This window comes from Porites lutea, chromosome 6, assembly GCF_958299795.1.
Source record: "Porites lutea chromosome 6, jaPorLute2.1, whole genome shotgun sequence".
NCBI lineage: Eukaryota > Metazoa > Cnidaria > Anthozoa > Scleractinia > Poritidae > Porites > Porites lutea.
This window is the reverse complement of record NC_133206.1, coordinates 29,027,364-29,047,288: the sequence shown is the minus strand read 5'-3', so window position 1 is coordinate 29,047,288 and position 19,925 is coordinate 29,027,364. Positions and strand designations below refer to the sequence as shown.

Sequence of the window (19,925 nt, the reverse complement as noted above, 5' to 3'; positions counted from 1 at the left end):
TAGAACGCAAGCCAGGGGAAAAACCCTGGGAAAGAAAACATGCAAATAGAACCCAAAAAAAACAACAAATTACATGCTACGCAAAAACTCTCGCAACACCCCCCCCCCTCCCCTCCTGTCCTTGCTTCGCCGATGGCGATTTTAATCAGTAATTTGCGTGTTTTTAAAGCAATAATCATCATTTTTCCCGCTAAAACTGTCGTTCAGTTTCTATGACAGCTCATCCTTCGCGAAGGACTCAATCAGTCTCTATTTTTCAGCCATCCGACACTCAGTTGTTTAAAGACTAAGCTCAACAAAAAGAAATCCGTTTCCTTATAATGGCTAGTTCCCTAGCTAACCAGGGGAAGGAGCTTTGTAAGAAGAATTCGTATAATGATTATACGGTGCCAGTCAGTTCCTTTTAGCTGACTAACCATGACAACGCTATTGCAAGTAGGTGTAAATATATCGCTTAACTTCTGGGAAGGAGTGATGGGTCAAGTTTTTAGTAAACTTTATTAAAAAACCTTGAGTTATTAGCCTGAATTTCATCCGATTACTTCCAGTTGTTATTAGTCTTATTACTCCCTCGAGAGGAGAAAACGACTCGAAGCAATCGGATGAATTTCAGGCCAGAGTTATCGGAAATTCCTTCAAATTAAAGGTGATGGTTGAGGTGATATTCAATTATTAGTAGAAAAATATTGTTGCCATAGTGAATATCTTTATTTTATACCCAAGCATTGTTAGTTATGGGCTTTCGTTCACTTTAACGAAACGGGTGTCCTTATGGATATTGCTATTTTGCTTTAGTAAGGGATGAGCTGTTGGAAGGAAATCTAGGGAAAAGAAAACTAAAAATACGAATAACAAGAATCTATGTGTCGTGAATTTTTAACATGAAAAGCGATCAGGTGTTTAAAACTAGGGACGCTCGTTTAAAAAAAGACATAAGCTATAATCAAAACTATTCTAAAGAAAATTTTTCTTAGTTGCAAGTTAGAGTGGATATCTTTATTTTAGACCTAATTATTATTGATAGTTATAGGGCTCACTCAATCGAAACTCATCTCAACCGACCCGAAAATTATAAACAAACAGTTTGACATGTTTGGACTGCAAGTAAACTCTATGCAAACGTCTGTCAAAGCTGGCCGCGCACGATCTGCAATATTAAAGGCCCTTGCCAAGTTTCTTTTTCCAGCCATCTGAATGCGGTTCTTAATAACTCACATGTATTACGCTCTGCTAGGAAAATTCTGATGACTCAAGCATATTTGCATGCAGCTTAATGTGTTGAATTGACCGAATTACTGGAACTTACAGCAATGTTAATGAATAAAACGTCATCCTTGTTGCACCGACAACATATTAAGACCTAAAAAGTAATTAAAATGGCCCGGTTTCACCTGGCTCATTATAGTTCGACTTAATGTTTGTTTGAAAAACTAGACAACTTTGCTGAATCCTTTTTCCTCGTCTGGTACGACTAAAAACAGAATTAAATTTTTTCCTCAAAGTTTTGTGTAAAAAGTTGATAAAAATTGAAACAAGAAGAATGTACAAAAGTCATTATCTCACATCCATAACAGACAACAAAATTACCATACCCACACAGTTTGATGTGTTTACCTACTGTTTTTAACTTCCTTTACTACTGAAAACTCATTAAAATCGTCAGTGACTTAGTTTCAACAGGCTCATTAAAGTTTGGTGTCAGCTTGAAACACTTCATTGTTTTTGCTAAACCCTGACTACAACTTTTAAGAACAAAATAAAACTCATCTCTTTTGATTCTGTTTGAAACACGGATCGTGATAATTGCAGGACGGTGTGAAAATTACAGAAGAATTCGCAAATAAAATAACCCCGTCAAAGCACTTGCACTGAGATGGTCTAATTGTTGTAAACATGTGGATATCTTTTTCCAGCCATCTTAACCATACGCGTGGTCAGTGAGTACGTAGCGCATCTACACTGATTGCAATGAAGATGTCTTAGAAAAATGGTAAAGGAGAAATAAAAATAGAAAAAGCCAAATAGGCGTTTTGGGGGCATAGAAGCGAAGACAGCACGCGTATGTTGAAAATAAATTCACCATATAGTGGTTTAACGGTAAGCCTAATTAATTTCGATTTGTATTTCCATTTTTAATTTCAGTTCCTTTTAGCTGATTTAACTATGACAACGTTATAGCGATTAGGTGTATATACAGTATATCGCTTAATTTTTGGGAAGGAGTGATAGCTGAAGCTTATAGTAAACTTTAAAAAATCTTGAGTTATGGGAATTTCCTTCAAATTGCTGCAATGTCAAGTTGCCAATGCACCGCCAACATAAGACCTAAAAAGTTATTAAAATCATGCGTCAGTTTAAGTTTCACCTGTGACATAACACCTGGCTAATCATAGTTCGGTCAACTAGATACAAGAAGTACCGAGACAACTTTGCTCAACTTTTCTTGGCCCTGTGTGCTTTCTTTACGTTTAGTTAAGAGTTTTTGCACGTTTATGACAATAAATTCCCTCTGATCATTAATACGCGACAAAACGTATATAGCCCGTTTAGGTAAGTAGTCTTGACTGTAGAGATGTCGAAATGATATCAGCTTTCACCCAAAGTTAAATAGCATATTTAAATAAAACTCTCACTTGCAGGTCATTGCGCCGAAGTGGAAAATGGCCCTGAAAAATTTTACTGAAGACGAAAACCATAAAACTGTCCAAGAACTGTTCTGCTCAGCTGAATTTGTCAGAGGTGTGGAGAGCGAGCTTATATTCCTTTCAGCTCTAAATATCTTTTTTTCCGTCACTGCATTTCTGGGGAACACTCTGATCCTAGTTGCTCTGCACAAGGAAACTTCACTTCATCCGCCGTCCAAACTTCTGTATCGTAACCTAGCGATAACTGATCTCTGTGTTGGTATCATTGTGGAGCCTCTGTTTGTGACTTACTTAACATCTGTTGTGAAAGAAGGATGGGATATTTGCTCTTACGTACGCCGGGCAGTAGGTTACTCTGGTTTTTTTTTGTGTTCAGTGTCTTTACTAACATCTGCTGCAATAAGCGTGGACAGACTTCTCGCCTTGTTGCTGGGGCTCAGATACAGACAAGTTGTAACTTTTAGAAGAACATGTATAACTGTGACTGGTTTTTGGATTTTGTCCATCGTCTGTGCATCTACTCTCTTTTTTAATCGTCGTATAACTTCATGGTTTCTATACATAGTTTCAGCTTTGTGTCTAGTCACCTCAATCTTCGCTTACGCAAAAGTTTTCGTTACTCTGCGTCATAACCAAATTCATGTTCAGAACCATGTTGCTCAAGGACAACCGAGCCAAGCAATTCCACTGAACATAGCTCGATACAGAAAGGCATTGTACAGTGCACTGTGGGTGCAGGGAACATTGGTTATTTGTTATCTTCCAAATACTATAGCGGTCTTTTTGACACCTCAGACAGGGATGCCTTTATCGATGTACCTTGCCAGGGAATTAGCAGCTAGCATGGTTCTCTTAAACTCGTCATTAAACCCGTTGCTGTACTGCTGGAAGATCAGAGAAGTAAGGCAAGCTGTAAAAGAAACATTAACGCAACTCTGCTGTTGATCGAGTTAGATTTCTGGGCTTTCCAGCTCTCTCTAGCCATCTCTTAATTCATGCTTGAATCCTCGTTGACATTAACTGTAAATATATTGTACTGCAAGCATATTTTATGAAAGCATGTCACCTATTTTTTAGGGGCGAGTATAGTTATTTATAAATATTCCTGGTCTAGAAATCCAAAGATGTTATCTTTATTATTTAGTGGCATGAAGTGTAAACAACATACAAGAATAAAGAACTAATAAAGAAATAGAGTTTAAGGGCTTCATTCTTCTTCTTCTTCTTCTTCTTCTTCTTCTTCTTCTTCTTCTTCTTCTTCTTGTTCTTGTTCTTGTTCTTGTTCTTGTTCTTGTTCTTGTTCTTGTTCTTCTTCCTGTTCTTCTTCTTCTTCTTGTTCTTCTTCTTCTTGTTCTTCTTGTTCTTGTTCTTGTTCTTGTTCTTGTTCTTGTTCTTGTTCTTGTTCTTGTTCTTCTTGTTCTTCTTGTTCTTCTTCTTCTTCTTGTTCTTCTTGTTCTTCTTCTTCTTGTTCTTGTTCTTGTTCTTGTTCTTCTTCTTGTTCTTGTTCTTGTTCTTGTTCTTGTTCTTGTTCTTCTTGTTCTTGTTCTTGTTCTTGTTCTTGTTCTTGTTCTTGTTCTTGTTCTTGTTCTTGTTCTTGTTCTTGTTCTTGTTCTTGTTGTTGTTGTTGTTCTTGTTCTTCTTGTTCTTGTTCTTCTTGTTCTTGTTCTTCTTCTTGTTCTTCTTCTTCTTCTTCTTCTTGTTCTAATCTTCTTCTTTTTCTTCTTGTTCTTCTTGTTCTTCTTCTTCTTGTTCTTGTTCTTCTTGTTCTTCTTGTTCTTGTTCTTCTTGTTCTTGTTCTTGTTCTTGTTCTTGTTCTTCTTCTTCTTCTTCTTCTTCTTCTTCTTCTTCTTCTTCTGCTTCTGCTTCTGCTTCTCCTTCTCCTTCTCCTCCTCCTTATCTAACTTGAATAACTTGTTACTCGATACAAAGCCTGTCAAACCAGTTGAACCACTTAAAAGTGGTACATGACCTTATCTTAATGAGATTCCCCGCATTTTGTTTATGAGATAAAAGGCTTTATATGATGTCATCAGCGTTAATGTTTTCAATAATGAGATTTCATTTCAAAAAAACTGAAACTCTTAATTTCATCTCCACTAAATTTCTATCAGTTCTTTCTTTGTGTAAACTCAGAATAAGTAACATTAGCATGCAAATGAAAGATGTTAAAAGCGCATCGACGTTTAAAGCCAGCACTTTCTGAGCTTTCAAAATATTAACATAAATAAAATTGCCTCTCTGATACTGCTAAAAGCATGTCTTTAATGATGAACACATCCCACGGGTTGCCTTCCCCAGAGCCCCGCAAGGTTATTGGATTGCCTAGTCCCCAGGCTCTTTAGTCCGCGGGCTAACGTAAACGAAACGCATAGCAAGAAGGCCTGGGACGTAAGCAATTCAATTTCTGTTGTACACGCATTTGTTGTGTATAAGATGTGGCAAAATAGTTGTTGTAGTAAACTACTGTGGGTATTGACCACACAATAACATTTTGCATTTTGCCAAGTAAAACAGGTCACAAAAGAAAATTTGTAGCATGTGTCAGAGGGCATTCGTTTTTGTTTTACGAAAAAATGTTTCCTTTTGGCGTAAAAGAAAATCCACACGACCACATTTAAATGTTTTGAAAAAAAAAAGTTCTACCATCGTACTAGGTAATAAACCCGAAAGACCTAGCTTTATTATTTATTTAGGGGTACAAGAACTTTAATCGGTAAGTACTAACTGTTACTGAGTAATGGAAGGCAAACGGCCACGAAGGAAAGCCGGATCTTGGTTTAAGATCAGAATCGGTAATGAGAATAAAACCTAAAAGTAAATGTAAGCTGGCAGCCAAAAGATAGGGTATTATTTAATTGCCCGATATTTTGGTTAGACAATACTATCCTTCGTCTGGAGCTGCAAAAAGCAATAATAAATTGTTGTAAATAAGCGGTTAATAAAACAACAACGATCAGTCGATATTTAGCTTCCTCCGTGAGTTGTCGGCAGAAAAGAAAAGAAAGTCATAAAGTAGGAATAACAAGAATCTGTGTGTCGGGAATTTTATTTACTGGGCTAAAAACGTATATCAACATAAAAAAACTGTCAGCAGGTGTTTAAAATGGTTGGGGCCGCTTTGTTAAAAGAAGACAAATTGAGGTGATAATCAAAATTAGTAGAAAAATATTGTTGCCATAGTGAATATCTTTATTTTATACCCAAGCATTATTGATGGTTATGGTGTTTCGTTCACTTCAACGAAACGTGTTCATATTGCTATTTTGCTTTAGTAATGGGTGAGCTGTTGGCAGGAAAGTTTAGGAAAAGAAAATTAAAAATACGAATAACAAGAATCTATATGTGTCGTGAATTTTTATATACTGGGCTATAAAACATATATTAGAATAAAAAGTAGTCAGGTGTTTAAAATGATTAGGGGCGCTCGTTTAAAAAAAGACATGAACTATAATCAAAACTATTCTAAAAAACATTTTTCTTAGTTGCACTGCAAGTTAGAGTGGATATCTTTATTTTATACCTGATTCATATTTATGGGGCTCACTCAATCGAAACCTATCTCAACCGACCCGAAAATTATAAACAGACCAGTTTGACATGCTTGGACTGTTAAGACTTCCTTTCTACAAGTAAACTCTATGCAAACGTCTGTCAAAGCTGGCCGCGCACGATTAGCAACTGAATTTAATTGATTAAAAATTAAAGGCCCTTGCCAAGTTTCTTTTCAGTCCAGCCATCTGAATTCGGTTCTTAAAAACTCACATGTATTACGCTCTGCTAGGAAAATTCTGATGACTCAAACATACTTGCATGCAGCTTAATGTGTTGAATTTGCCGAATTATTGGAACTTGCAGCAATTAGTAATGAAGAAAACGTGATACAGACTTGTAAGTCGGTTCCACCTGGCTCATTATAGTTCGACTTAATGTTTGTTTGAAAAACTAGGCAACTTTGCTGAATCCTTTTTCCTCGTCTGGTACGACTAAAAACATAATTAAATTTTTTCCTCAAAGTTTTGTGGAAAAAGGTGATAAAAATTGAAACAAGAAGAATTTGCAAAGGTCATCATCTCACATCCATAACAGAAAACAAAATTACCGCAGCCCACACAGTTTGATGTGTTTACCTACTGTTTTTAACTTCCTTTACTACTGAAAACTCATCAAAATCGTCAGTGTTAAAGTTCGGTGTCAGCTTGAAACACTTTATTGTTTTTGCTAAACCCTGACTACAACTTTTAAGAACAAAATAAAACTCATCTCTTTTGTTTTTGTTTAAAACACGGATCGTGATAATTACGGGACGGTGTGAAAATTACAGAAGAATTAGCAAATCATAACCGCGTCAAAGCATTTGCACTGAGATGGTTATGACGTTTTCGTGCGATTTCCCTTTACCCTAATTGAGTCCTAATTGTTGTAAACATGTGGATATCTTTTTCCAGCCATCTTAACTTACGCGTGGTCAGTACGTAGCGCATCTACACTGATTGCAATGAAGATGTCTTAGAAAAATGGTAAAGGAGAAATAAAAATAGAAAAAGCCAAATAGGCGTTTTGGGGGCATAGAAGTGAAGACAGCACGCGTATGTTGAAAATAAATTCACCATATAGTGGTTTAACGGTAAACCTAATTAATTTCGATTTGCATTTGCATTTTTAATTTCAATTCCTTTTAGCTGATTTAACTATGACAAGGTTATAGCAGTTAGGTATATATACAGTATATCGCTTAATTTTTGGGAAGGAGTGATGGATCAAGCTTATAGTAAACTTTAAAAAATCTTGAGTTATGGGAATTTCCTTCAAATTGCTGCAATGTCAAGTTGCCAATGCACCGCCAACATAAGACCTAAAAAGTTATTAAAATCATCCATGAGTTTAAGTTTCACCAGTGACATAACACCTGGCTCATTTCGGTCAGCTAGATAGAAGAAATACCGAGACAACTTTGCTCGACCTTTCTTGGCCCTGTGAGCTTTCTTTTACGTTTAGTTAATAGTTTTTGCTCATTTATGACCATAAATTACCTCTGATCATTAATACCCGACAAAACGTATATTGCCCGTTTAGGTAAATAGTCTTGACTTTACAGATGTCAAAATGATATCAGCTTTCACCCACAGTTAAAATAGTATATTTAAATAAAACTCTCATTTGCAGGTCATTGCGCCGAAGAGGGAAATGGCCCTGAAAAATTTTTCTAAAGACGAAAACCATAAAACTGTCCAAGAACTGTTCTGCGAGGCTGAATTTGTCAGAGGTGTAGAGAGCGAGCTTATATTCCTTTCAGCTCTAAATATTTTTCTTTCCGTCACTGCATTTCTGGGGAACACTCTAATCCTAGTTGCTCTGCACAAGGAAACTTCACTTCATCCGCCGTCCAAACTCCTGTATCGTAACCTAGCGATAACTGATCTCTGTGTTGGTATCATCGTGGAGCCTTTGTTTGTGAGTTATTGGACATCTGTTGTGAAGGAAAGATGGGATATTTGCTATTACGCAGAGTTAGCAGCAAGTTTCTCAGGTTTAACTTTGTGTGTAGTGTCTTTATTAACATTGACTGCAATAAGCGTGGACAGACTTCTCGCCTTTTTGCTGGGGCTCAGATACAGACAAGTTGTAACTTATAGAAGAACATGTATGACTGTGACTGGTTTTTGGATTTTGTGCATCGTCGGTGCATCTACTCTCTTTTGGAATCGTCTTAAAACTTCCTGGTTTCAATACAAAGTTGCAGCTTTGTGTCTAGTCACCACAACCGTCGCTTACACTAAAGTTTTCTGTACTCTGCGTCATAACCAAATTCATGTTCAGAACCATGTTGCTCAAGGACAAACGAGCCAAGCAATTCCCGCACTGAACATAGCTCGATACCGAAAGGTAGTGTACAGTGCACTGTGGGTGCAGGGAACATTGGTTATTTGTTATCTGCCGTATGTTACAGTAGTAGCTTTGTAACCTCAGAGAGTGATGTCTTCATATCCATTTACCATGCTCAGCAATTTACGACTACTTTAGTGTATTTAAACTCATCATTAAACCCGTTTTTGTACTGTTGGAAGATCAGAGAAGTAAGGCAAGCTGTAAAAGTAACATTAAGGCAACTTTTCTGTCGATCGAGTTAGCGGTTTTCTACGCTTTCCATCTGTTGATTCCTGCTCTGATATTTTGCAGTTAACTGTAATGTATTGTATTGTAAGCTTATTTTAAGAAACTAGGCATATCAACTGTTTTTTCAAGAGAATCTTATATTATTCCTGCTGGTTTGAAGATGTTATGGTTGTTATTTAGTGGGATGAAGTGTAAATGACCTTACGAATAAATAGGTAACAAAGAAACAAATAGGATGGAATAGGATGTCAATATGTTTAATATATTTAGCAATACAACAACTTTGCACGTTCATCGCGTTTTTTTGTACATATTTCTTTGCCGTCGTTGCACGACTACGACGTGAAAGTTACTTATTTCACTTTTTTGGAGGACGTGAACACAAGAAAATGACTTTCTTTTTGTTTTCCTGAATTTCGATACAATACAGTGTTTAAGAATTCACCTCCAGAAAAATTTACCAACATTTGACGAATTGAACGAGATGGAATAAGTGCGTCAATTGACTAAAGAGTAGATGGGCTGGTTTCATCAACAGAGGCGAATATAAAATTTCTCATAGTACTTCTGTACCGTTTTGAATATGTCCAGAGGCGGGCTTTTCATCGAATTTCCCAGCTTTAGATGCCCGTAAAATTCGTCGGAGGACATTGTTCTCCGTTACACTGAGCAGGAAGATGTGATGTCCAGTAGGTCCTAGCCTGTGTACAGCCGACCCCTCCTCTCTTTTAAAAAAACAAATCTATCTCTCCCTATTTTTTCTAGGGGAGGTGCGTCTGTACTCAGGCTATACTTTCTAGTAGGCCCAAACAGAACTGTAGTGTGTCAAGGTTTGGATTTTTTATTATAGAGGACCCCCAGCAAAGTTTTAAGATATCACGCTTGCAGCTCGTAAGAATAAGTTTGTTTCAGTCGTGGAACTGAGAAAAATTAACATTTGACGTGTTCCTTCCTATGGGGTACATTTGTATATTAAAAATTCGAAACTCTTCGAATGTCAAAATGGCCTTAAGACCGATCTCAACACGTTTCCGCCTTTTTAAGCGGAATTCATTCCATGCCTTATCAGTTATTAGTATATTTGTTAAGTCACGTGACCCGTTTTACTTAATTGCCGTTTTTCGACAGCACATGGACATTATTAAAAGGCGGCATTCTAAAGCCCTTACTAGGAGCCATAGAGAAACGATAAAATAAGGCGAATACAGTTTGATATAAGTATTCCCCATTTTCAGTGACGAGTTTTGACCGTTGTAAGGCAGAAGTGAGTCACGTGACTGAGAATTAGAATAGAAAAGCTCATAAAATGAATATAAACATGGAAAGGAACCTGTTTGCCAAGTTTCACAAAGATGATAGGAATGTTTCTCCTTAAAATGAAAATCCACCGAATTCGTGGTTGAGTCAAAGCCTTATTACATATGAGAAGGAGTAGGGTGGCTCCATCAACTGACTGTGTAATTTAAAGTTGGATAAATTAAAATTTTCACTGAATGACTGATGAGCTCTATTAATTGTCTCGAACCCCAAAACATGGCTCGTTGCACCACAGGTGTAACTTCATCGCTCACAACTAATTTTGGGTATAAAGTATAGCGTAGTTTTCTTAATTTTGGTATTTTACACGAGTTTTAGTTTATTTTTTGGTATATACTGGAAGGTTTATTTCGGGTAATTTGGTATCTTACTACCCCTCCGGCCGACCCTGTATACTCATATCGCTATTCAGAACAATCAGTATTCGGTTGTTGGCGCTGTCATTTTTCGTGTTCTCGTTTGGCTTTTGTATCTTTACTTGAGGTTACGTCTAGCGCCAGTATAAATTGTTACTGAGTTGTAAGGCCAGCAAAAGCTTAAAATAATCGGTATATTGCTGCCCTCTACATCAGTTGTTGTTTATACACCATATGTGATGGAGACGAAAAATCATCGAGAGAAATGACAGGTGTCCATGATACTGGGTAAGAATTAAGGTTATATTAATAACTCATCGGTCGTCAGTCCAGTTGGTAAAAGTACCATTTTGAAGGGCAAAATATTGGCTTCAAAAATTAGGAATGCTCGTATCTAAGAAGATGAACTGGTCATTAAATACGTGCCTTAACTTTTGTATTCTTCCTAACACAGGTGTCAAGCAAGCGATAGCAAAAATTCACCTCATGAGCACATAATATTTTGCAACAAAAGCAACCATTGTGCTTTGTACTATACACCAGAAGGGATGTTAATTATTAACGTAGAACGGGGAATGGTAAAAAAAGTCTATCCATGTAAATTCCACGCAAAAAAAAACTTGCGTACTGCCGGAAGAGGCTGTAGGATGAAAGCCAGGCGAAAAACCCCAGAAAAAAAAAAGACATGCAAATAGAACCAAAAAAAATTACATGCTAGGCAAGAACTCTCCCAACCTCACCTCTCCTCCTGCCCTTGCTTTGCCGATGGCGATTTTAATCAGTAATTTGCGTGTTTTTAAAGCAATAGTCATCATTTTTCCCGCTAAAACTATCGTTCAGTTTCTATGAAATCTCATCCTTCGCGAAGGACTCAAACAGTCTCTATTTTTCAGCCTTCCGACACTCAGTTGTTTATAGACTAAGCTCAATAAAAAGAAGTCCGTTTGCTAATAATGGCCAGTTCCCTAACCAGAGGAAGGAGCCTTGTAAGGAGAATTCGTATAATGATAATCTAGTGCGTACTACCAGGAGCCACTGATTTTTGGGTAGACTTGCTACAAGTATGAAATCCGTAAATGAAATCCGACAAAGGACTTTTGGAAAGTCTAATTTTTGGGTACCCTGTCATCTTGCCTAAGCTCCCTTATTTGGGGAGCTAAAGTAACGACGACAGCAACGAGAACGGCAAATAAGTAATTAATAGGCTTAGATTACGAAAACAACAACTTTGCACGTACACTGTACGTTCAAAGTTGTTGTCACCCTTTTTTGAACATTTCTTTGCCTTCGCTGCGCGAGTACGACGTAAAACTTGCTAATTTCACATTTTTTAGAGAACATTTGGTCTTTCCCCGAACTTAGAGAAAAAAATCCACTCCAGAAAAATTCGCTGTTTAGACAATTGACAAATTGAACGAGATAGAACAAGAGCGATGGACTAGAAACGTACAGCGCGAATGCATTCTTTAATTTTCAACGATGTCTTCGCCGTCGTGTTTACCTATGAACATCATCGTAAATATTGAATACAGTCGAAGCTTTTGTAAGCGACCGCATGGTAAAACAAAAGAGGGTGGTGGATTACGAGAGCTTCAGAAACTCATTAATAATTCATAAATAAAAAAAGGCGGGCTAAGTGGTCTCGGCTACGAAATGACCTTGAAGCTATACAAAAGCAATACTGCACTGTACAAGATCTTTATCAACGAACCATTACCGCAGTGTACAGTTACATTTAAGTGTTGATTTATATAAATAAGAATCTGAGTGGCCGCTGAGTGATTGCTTACGAGGAAAGGTCTAGCTGGGTAGCTAATCCCAAAAGTGGTCACAGTCGCTTGCGCGAGTGGTTTCTTACGAGAGCTCTTCATTACAAAGTCATAGTTCAAACGGGGTTCATAAAGTTGGTTGTAACTAGAGCTCGTCACTTGTGAACCGATTGTGGTCGCAAGAAGAGCTTCCGCCTTCGACTGTATTTGTATGACAATTAACATGCCCGTTATATGGCTATAAGAAACGAGTGTTGTTGTTAGTGGTGAAGTAGACTGTTCACAGCCCCCTATTTTTCCGTGATATCGTCGAGACATTACCATTAATGGAGGCCATCTTGATTTTCAAATGTACCTAGGGAGCGGGCGTTGGGGATTATAGCTCTAGGGGGAGGGGGGCGAGAAAAATATTTTTCTCGCTTCCTCTCAAACCGCCCCCTGCCCCCTCAGTAGTTTTGACACTCATGCAAGATGGCAGCCAGTAACGCAAAGCGCTCGATCTCGACGATCTTATGGGAGAATAGCAGGGGCACCCAACGAGAATATAGTTCAAAACCACTTAAACATAGCATTTTTGAACGTATTTTAGTATTTAAACGGTAGATATAGGCATATTTTTATCCCCTAAAAATTTTTTATCTGTTCGGATTTCCTAGCTGAAAGTCTAGTGATCCGAAAATTATAGGGATCAAAACTTACCTTTTCGAAAATTTCAGCCAGAAAAAAGGCTCCCGAAAATTCTAGGTGGCCTTTTTAGGCGAAAAATCCGTTAAAAATGGTCAATTATACCATTTTTTAGATGCTCTAAAATCCTAGAAGAGGCAGACAAGCAAGAAATTTTGGAAAAAATGTTCCGAAAATTGTAGATCTCAAATCGGCTTCTGAACAGATATTTTCCGAAAATTGTCGTTGGGTGCCCCTGGAATAGGGGACTGTGAACAGTCTAGTAGTGAAGTTATCATTTTACATCTTTATAAACAACATAAATAACAGACAACAAAATTACCGCAGCACACACAGTTTGGTGCGTTAACCGACTGTTAACACTTCCTTTACACTGAAAACTCATTAAAATCGTCAGTTGGTTAATTTCAACAGGCTCATTTAAGTTCAGTGTCAGCTTGAAGATATTGTCTTTGCTAAACCCTGACTACAACTTTTAAGAACAAAATAAAACTCATCTCTTTTGTTTTTGTTTAAAACACAGATCGTGATATTTACAGGCGTGATAATTACAGAAGAATTAGCAAATATAATAACAGCGTCAAAGCGCTTGCACTGAGATGGTCATGACGTTTTCGTGCGATTTCCCTTTAGTGTACCCTAATTGATGGTTTTCACAGTGACGTCATCAAATTGCAAAGTCAAAAAAGCGAGGTTCTACGAATTCTTATTTACACTAGGTTGAAGATAAATAGAAAATAACTCTTTGTACAAGATTCCAGCCCCGAAGCATGTTTCATTCCGAAAATACAGCAAATTGAACTTAATTTTCCGAGTTTTCACAGTGCGTGACATCAAAATAGGAATGCTGTCTCATTGAAAAAAGTCTCTCCTCTTGATTTTCTTGATTTTGATAATCATGTCGTTTTCCCTACCCTAATTGAGTCCTAATTGTTGTAAACATGTGGATATCTTTTTCCAGCCATATTAACTTCACGCGTGGTCACGTAGCGCGTATACACCTAATTGCAATAACGTTGTCTTAGAAAAATGGTAAAGTGGAAATGAAAATAGAAAAAGCCAAATAGGAATTAATTAGGCCTGCTAATAAATCTACAAAGGAGTTAGTAAAAGCGGAGCATTTATTTGCTGCATAGGCGTTTTGGGGGCATTAAGAAGCGAAGGCAGCACGTGTGCGTTGTTTGAAAATATATCCACCACATAGTGGTTTAATGGTATATAATTTCGATTTGTTTTTTGCATTTTTAATTTCTGTTCCTTTTAGCTGATTCAACTATGACAACGCAATTGCAATTAATTAGGTGTATATATATCGTTCAATTTCTGGGAAGGAGTGATGACTCAAGCTTATATAAAGTTTAAAAAATCTTGAGTTATGGGAATTTCCTTCAAATTGCTGCAATGTCAAGTTGCCAATGCGCCGCCAACATAAGACCTAAAAAGTTATTAAAATCATCCGTGAGTTTAAGTTTCACCTGTGACATATAACACCTGGCTCATCATAGTTAGGTCAGGTAGATTGAAGAAGTACCGACGGAGACAACTTTGCTCGACCTTTCTTGGCCCTGTGAGCTTTTTTCTTTTACGTTTAGTTAATAGTTTTTGCACGTTTATGACTCTATACCTCTGTGCCGAGTTGTTCGAAAGCGATTAGCGCTTAATCCGGGGTTACGTTTATGAATAACCCGGTTTCTTTTTCTTGTGTTCAAAAGCATTTTCTCAGCTAATTTTCTCTGTTATTTTTAGAGCTTCCAATCGTCAACGTGTAGACAAAAAGAATTAAAACCGAAATGCTTTTTAAGCTTTCAAATCTGAATTCAAATCACTGGGTTATCTTAAGGTGGCTCGATATAGTTTTTCAAGGTCAATACCTCCCAAGTTTGAGCGTAAGCTACGTCGCCATAAGCAAAGATTTGGAAAAATTGACACCACAGTTGTATTAGATAAAGATGAAGATTTGTTATGATCAGGGTTGCAATGACATCGGAGTTGTCATAGCAACGAAATGACGCCATTACCTATTTTACTTGCAACAGTATTTCTCGGCACTGGGAACTGTTCTTCCAAAATCGTTTACTGGAGCTTTTTCCTACAATAGCCGCCTCGATGTTAGTGAAGTTTAAGCGAAATCTGTAAGAGCGTTATCGAGATATTTTCGGAAGAAGTTTTTATGGTTAGAAATACGGTAAAAAAATGGACAATCTTGATGTTCGACTGTTATCTGTACTAAACGAAGCGCTTTTGACATGCAATTTCACCTCATAGTAGTGTCAATCTTTTTAAAAACGTGTGTGAAAGATCATGGAGATACCTCCAGCCGATTGCTAGAAAGAAGGATTTGATTAGTATGTATCAAGGCGCTCTTTTTAGCAGTAATGTAAACATTTCGGTCTACTTTAACAAATTAGCGAATAATTTTTAAACCGCTCGATAAATTTTTTAAAAAATTTAAGAATCTTGAGACTAACCGTCCTTTTATATGACCTCTTCGTTTCAAGATTAGCTTGAAGATATTGTGTTTTGCTAAACCCTGACTACAACTTTTAAGAACAAAATAAAACTCATCTCTTTTGTTTTTGTTTGAAACAGGGATCGTGATATTTACAGGCGTGATAATTACAGAAGAATTAGCAAATAAAATAACCGCGTCAAAGCGCTTGCACTGAGATGGTCATGACGTTTTCTTGCGTTTTCCCTTTAGTGTACCCTAATTGATGGTTTTCACAGTGAGGTCATCAAATTGCAAAGTCAAAAAAGCGAGGTTCTATGAATTCTTATTTACACTAGGTTGAAGATAAATAGAAAAGAAATCTTTGTACAAGATTCCAGCCCCGATGTTTCTTTTCGAAAATACAGCAGTTTGAACTTCCGAGTTTTCACAGTGCGTGAAACCAAAATAGGAATGCTGTGTCATTGCAAAAAGTCTCTCGTCTTGATTTTCTTGATTTTGATGGTCATGTCGTTTTCGTGCGTTTTCCCTTTACCCTAATGGAGTCCTAATTATTGTAAACACGTAGATATCTTTTTCCAGCCATATTAACTTCACGCCTGGTCACGTAGCGCATATACACCTAATTGCGATAATGTCTTAGAAAAATGGTAAAGGGGAAATGAAAAAAGAAAAAGCCAAATAGGAATTAATTGGGCCTGCATGCTAATAAATCTAGAAAAGAGTCAGAAAGAGAGCATTTATTTGCTGCATAGGCGTTTTAGGGGCATAGAAGCGAAGACAGTACGCTTATGTTGAAAATAAATTCACGATAGAGTGGTTTAATGGTTAAAGCCTAATTTATTTCGATTTGTTTTTTGCATTTTTAATTTCAGTTCCTTGTAGCTGATTTAACAATGACAACGCAATTGCAATTAATTAGGTGTATATATGTCGCTTAATTTCTGAGAAGGAGTGATGACTCAGCCTTATATAAACTTTAAAAAGTCTTACGTTATTGGAATTTCCTTCAAATTACTGCGATGTCAAGTTGCCAATGCGCCGCCAACATAAGACCTAAAAAGTTATTTAAATTATCCGTGAGCTTAAGTTTCACTTGTGACATAACACCTGGCTCCGGCATAGTTCGGTCAGTTAGATTGAAGAAATACCGAGACAACTTTGCTCGACCTTTCTTGGTCCTGTGAGCTTTTTTCTTTTACGTTTAGTTAACTGATAGTTTTTGCACGTTTATGACTCTATAATTTACTTCTGATCATCATTTATTAATACGCGACAAATTAACGTATATAACCAGTTTAATTTAGGTAAATAGTTTTGACTGTAAAGATGTCGAAATCATATCAGCTTTCACCCAAATTCAAATTGTATATATAAATAAAACTCTCACTTGCAGGCCATTGCGCAGAAGAGGAAAATGGCCCTGGAAAATTTTACTGAAGGCGAAAACCATAAAACTGTCCAAGAACTGTACTGCTCGGCTAAATTTGTCAGAGGTGTAGAGAGCGAGCTTATATTCCTTTCAGCTCTAAATATCTTTTTTTCCGTCACTGCATTTCTGGGGAACACTCTGATCCTAGTTGCTCTGCACAAGGAAACTTCACTTCAGCCGCCGTCCAAACTCCTGTATCGTAACCTAGCGATAACTGATCTCTGTGTTGGTATCATTATAGAGCCTTTAACTGTGACTTATTTTACTTCTGTTGTGAAAGAAAGATGGGATATTTGCTATTACGCATATTGGGCAGGAAATTACTCAAGTTTTATTTTGTGTGTAGTGTCTCTATTAACACTGACTGCAATAAGCGTGGACAGACTTCTCACCTTGTTGCTGGGGCTCAGATACAGGCAAGTTGTAACTCATAGAAGAACATGTATAACTGTGACTGGTTTTTGGATTTTGTCCATCGTCAGTGCATCTACTATCTTTTTGAATCGTCGTATAACTTCATGGTGTCTATACATAGTTTCAGCTTTGTGTCTAGTCACCACAATCATCGCTTACACAAAACTTTTCTGTACTCTACGTCGTAATCAAATTCATGTTCAGAACCATGTTGTTCAAGGACAACCGAGCCAAGCAATTCCATGGAACATAGCTCGATACAGAAAGGCAGTCTACAGTGCACTGTGGGTACAGGGAACATTGGCTATTTGTTATCTTCCATTTTCTATAGTGTTCGTTTTGGCACCACGGAGAGGGATGCCTTTATCGATCTACCTTGCCTGGAATTTCACAACTAGCATGGTTTTCTTTAACTCGTCATTAAACCCCTTGCTGTACTGTTGGAAGATCAGAGAAGTAAGGCAAGCTGTAAAAGAAACATTAAGGCAACTCTTCTGTCGATCGAGTTAGTTGTTTACGGTTTCCATCCGTTGATTCGTGCTATATTTAAAACTTGCTTCCAAGCTGAAATTTACTGAATTTAACGCAGTTAACTGTTAATGTACTGTATGTATTGTAAGCTTATTTTAAGAAAAAAGGCATATCAGCTGTTTTTTCAAGTGAAACGTATTATATTCCTGCTGGTTTAAACATGCTATAGTTCAGTTATTTTGTGGCATGAAGTGTAAACGGCCTTACCAATAAATAGATAGCTAAGAAACAAATAGGATGTCAATATGTTTATATTAGCAACACAAAAACTTTGCTCGTTCATCACGCTTTTTTGTACTGTACATTTCTTTGCCGTCGCTGCACGACTACGACGTGAAAGTGCATCATTTCACTTTTTTGGAGGGCGTGAACACAAGGAAACGACTTCTTCTTTCTTTTCCTGAATTTCGATACAGTGTTTAAGAATTCACCTCCAGAAAAAATTGCCAACATTTGAAGAATTGAACGAGCTGGAATAAGTGCGACCAATTGACTACAGACGGGCGGGTTTTATCAACAGAGGCGAATATAAACTTTCTCATAATTCTTCCCCGCGCCATACCCTTTGTTGCCATTCAGTATAATGAGTATTCGGTTGGTCGCGCTCTCATTTTTCGTGCTGTCGTTTGGCTTTCGTATCTTTACGTGAGGAAAAATTTACACGACAGAAAACATGTTGAGCAAAAAGAAAAAGAATACAAAGCAGGAAGACCAACCATCCCCACCCTGTCACTTTTCCCGCGAAACCATCATTCAGTTTCCATGACAACTTTTCCTTCCCAAAGGACGCTTGGGATTGCAAAATTTTTCACTGTCATGGCGTTCTCTCCTCGGTCGAGAACAACTTTTGGGTTACCTCAAAGAAACGATCGTCCCTCAGAGCTTGCGTTTGATTTAAACAGCTTCGTTCGCCAAGCTCCGTACGATGAGCGAGATAAACCAATAAACACAGCTCAACACAGACTATGGCTGGACATGTCTCACCTCGACACGTCGACGATGCAACAAATCGATGACAAATACAACAGCAACATGTGGAAAAATTTCAAGTTTGTTCGCCCTAGGCACAGTGCCAACTACGGGAAACAAAGCTCCCCTGAAGCTTCTAGAGGCTTGATCGCGGAAATCTATCCATTAACATTGCCCAAGCCCTCGAGCATCGGCGAAAATACCTATCACAAATTCCTACAGGAAACGAAATTACCTAAAAACAAACACAAAATCGTCGGATGGCAGAAACAAGGAAAGGGGCATTTTCAGTCAAGGACTTTAAAAGTGAAGAGCGAATGCAGGGCTCCTCCAATTGATTGGGAGGGTAATATACTGCCTCCAACAAATTACAAGAGATACCCGAGACCTGAAAGTGATTTTTCTAACAATGATTGGCAATATTTATACCCATCCTACAGTTCACCAGCTCCTAGTAAAATGCAGTACACATTGCCAAACTCGCCGTATTCTCGACAAGGAACACCGTGGCGTTATGGACTACGTGTTAGAAGACCTATACTCGAATAAAATTAATGCACTCTATGTGGTGACAAAACGTTTGGATGGGTTCCGAGGCGAAGATTGCTTTCCAATGCACAGATTCGTCAGTATTAGCCCCGATGCTGGTGTGATGTAGTGAGACCTATGGCTGCTTAGTATCAACAAGTGGGTAATGTTAATACCCCAGCAAAAGGATCAAAGACACAGTACCTTTACAAGCAATTGTACACATGCACATGGTATGAGAGTTATCAGGCAAAGCATAGGGTTACCCTGGTGTTAGGCTAACCAATGTTATTAGGTAACACTCGGAAAGTCTTTCACTTCGGGGTTGAAAAAGGAAAGAGAGCTTGCAATATCTGCATTGAAAAAGTCGATGGAAAATGCTGATTGGTGGAGATGACATTAGTAATGATGTCATTAACCTTGGCACATGATTGGTGGAAACTTGACAGCTCAGTCAATGGGGAGCCACAGGGGAATTGGAGATGGAATTCAAATTCCAGGAACATAGTCGCAAGCTCTCCCTCCTTTTCCCACCCTGCCACCTGAGCACCTGGAAGAGCTTGCTCACAGGCTAAGAAGTGGCAAAAGTCAATTATTAGACAAAAAATAGCACCTTATGTGGTCATGATGTGATTGTACACTTGACTGAACAGAAACCTTTTGTGCGATAAAATATAGCGTCTTCATGGTTGCCACAAAGATGGGTTGGTATGATGA

General features: G+C 37.8%; 2 protein-coding genes and 1 pseudogene across 2 annotated transcripts; all 3 read left to right on the top strand.

The window, feature by feature from the left end:
* Positions 1 to 2,644: 2,644 nt before the first annotated feature.
* LOC140942289 (melanocortin receptor 5-like) lies at positions 2,645 to 3,660 on the top strand. Its single transcript, XM_073391249.1, has one exon. It carries the CDS (start codon positions 2,661 to 2,663, stop codon positions 3,588 to 3,590), a length of 930 nt encoding a protein of 309 aa, XP_073247350.1. The 5' UTR covers positions 2,645 to 2,660; the 3' UTR covers positions 3,591 to 3,660.
* A 4,169-nt stretch (positions 3,661 to 7,829) lies between these two features.
* LOC140942129 (uncharacterized) lies at positions 7,830 to 17,690 on the top strand (annotated as a pseudogene).
* Positions 17,691 to 18,507: 817 nt separating this feature from the next.
* Positions 18,508 to 19,481, top strand: LOC140941087 (testis-expressed protein 52-like). Its single transcript, XM_073390054.1, has one exon. The coding sequence runs from the start codon at positions 18,528 to 18,530 to the stop codon at positions 19,227 to 19,229; it is 702 nt and encodes a 233-aa protein (XP_073246155.1). The 5' UTR covers positions 18,508 to 18,527; the 3' UTR covers positions 19,230 to 19,481.
* Positions 19,482 to 19,925: the final 444 nt, after the last annotated feature.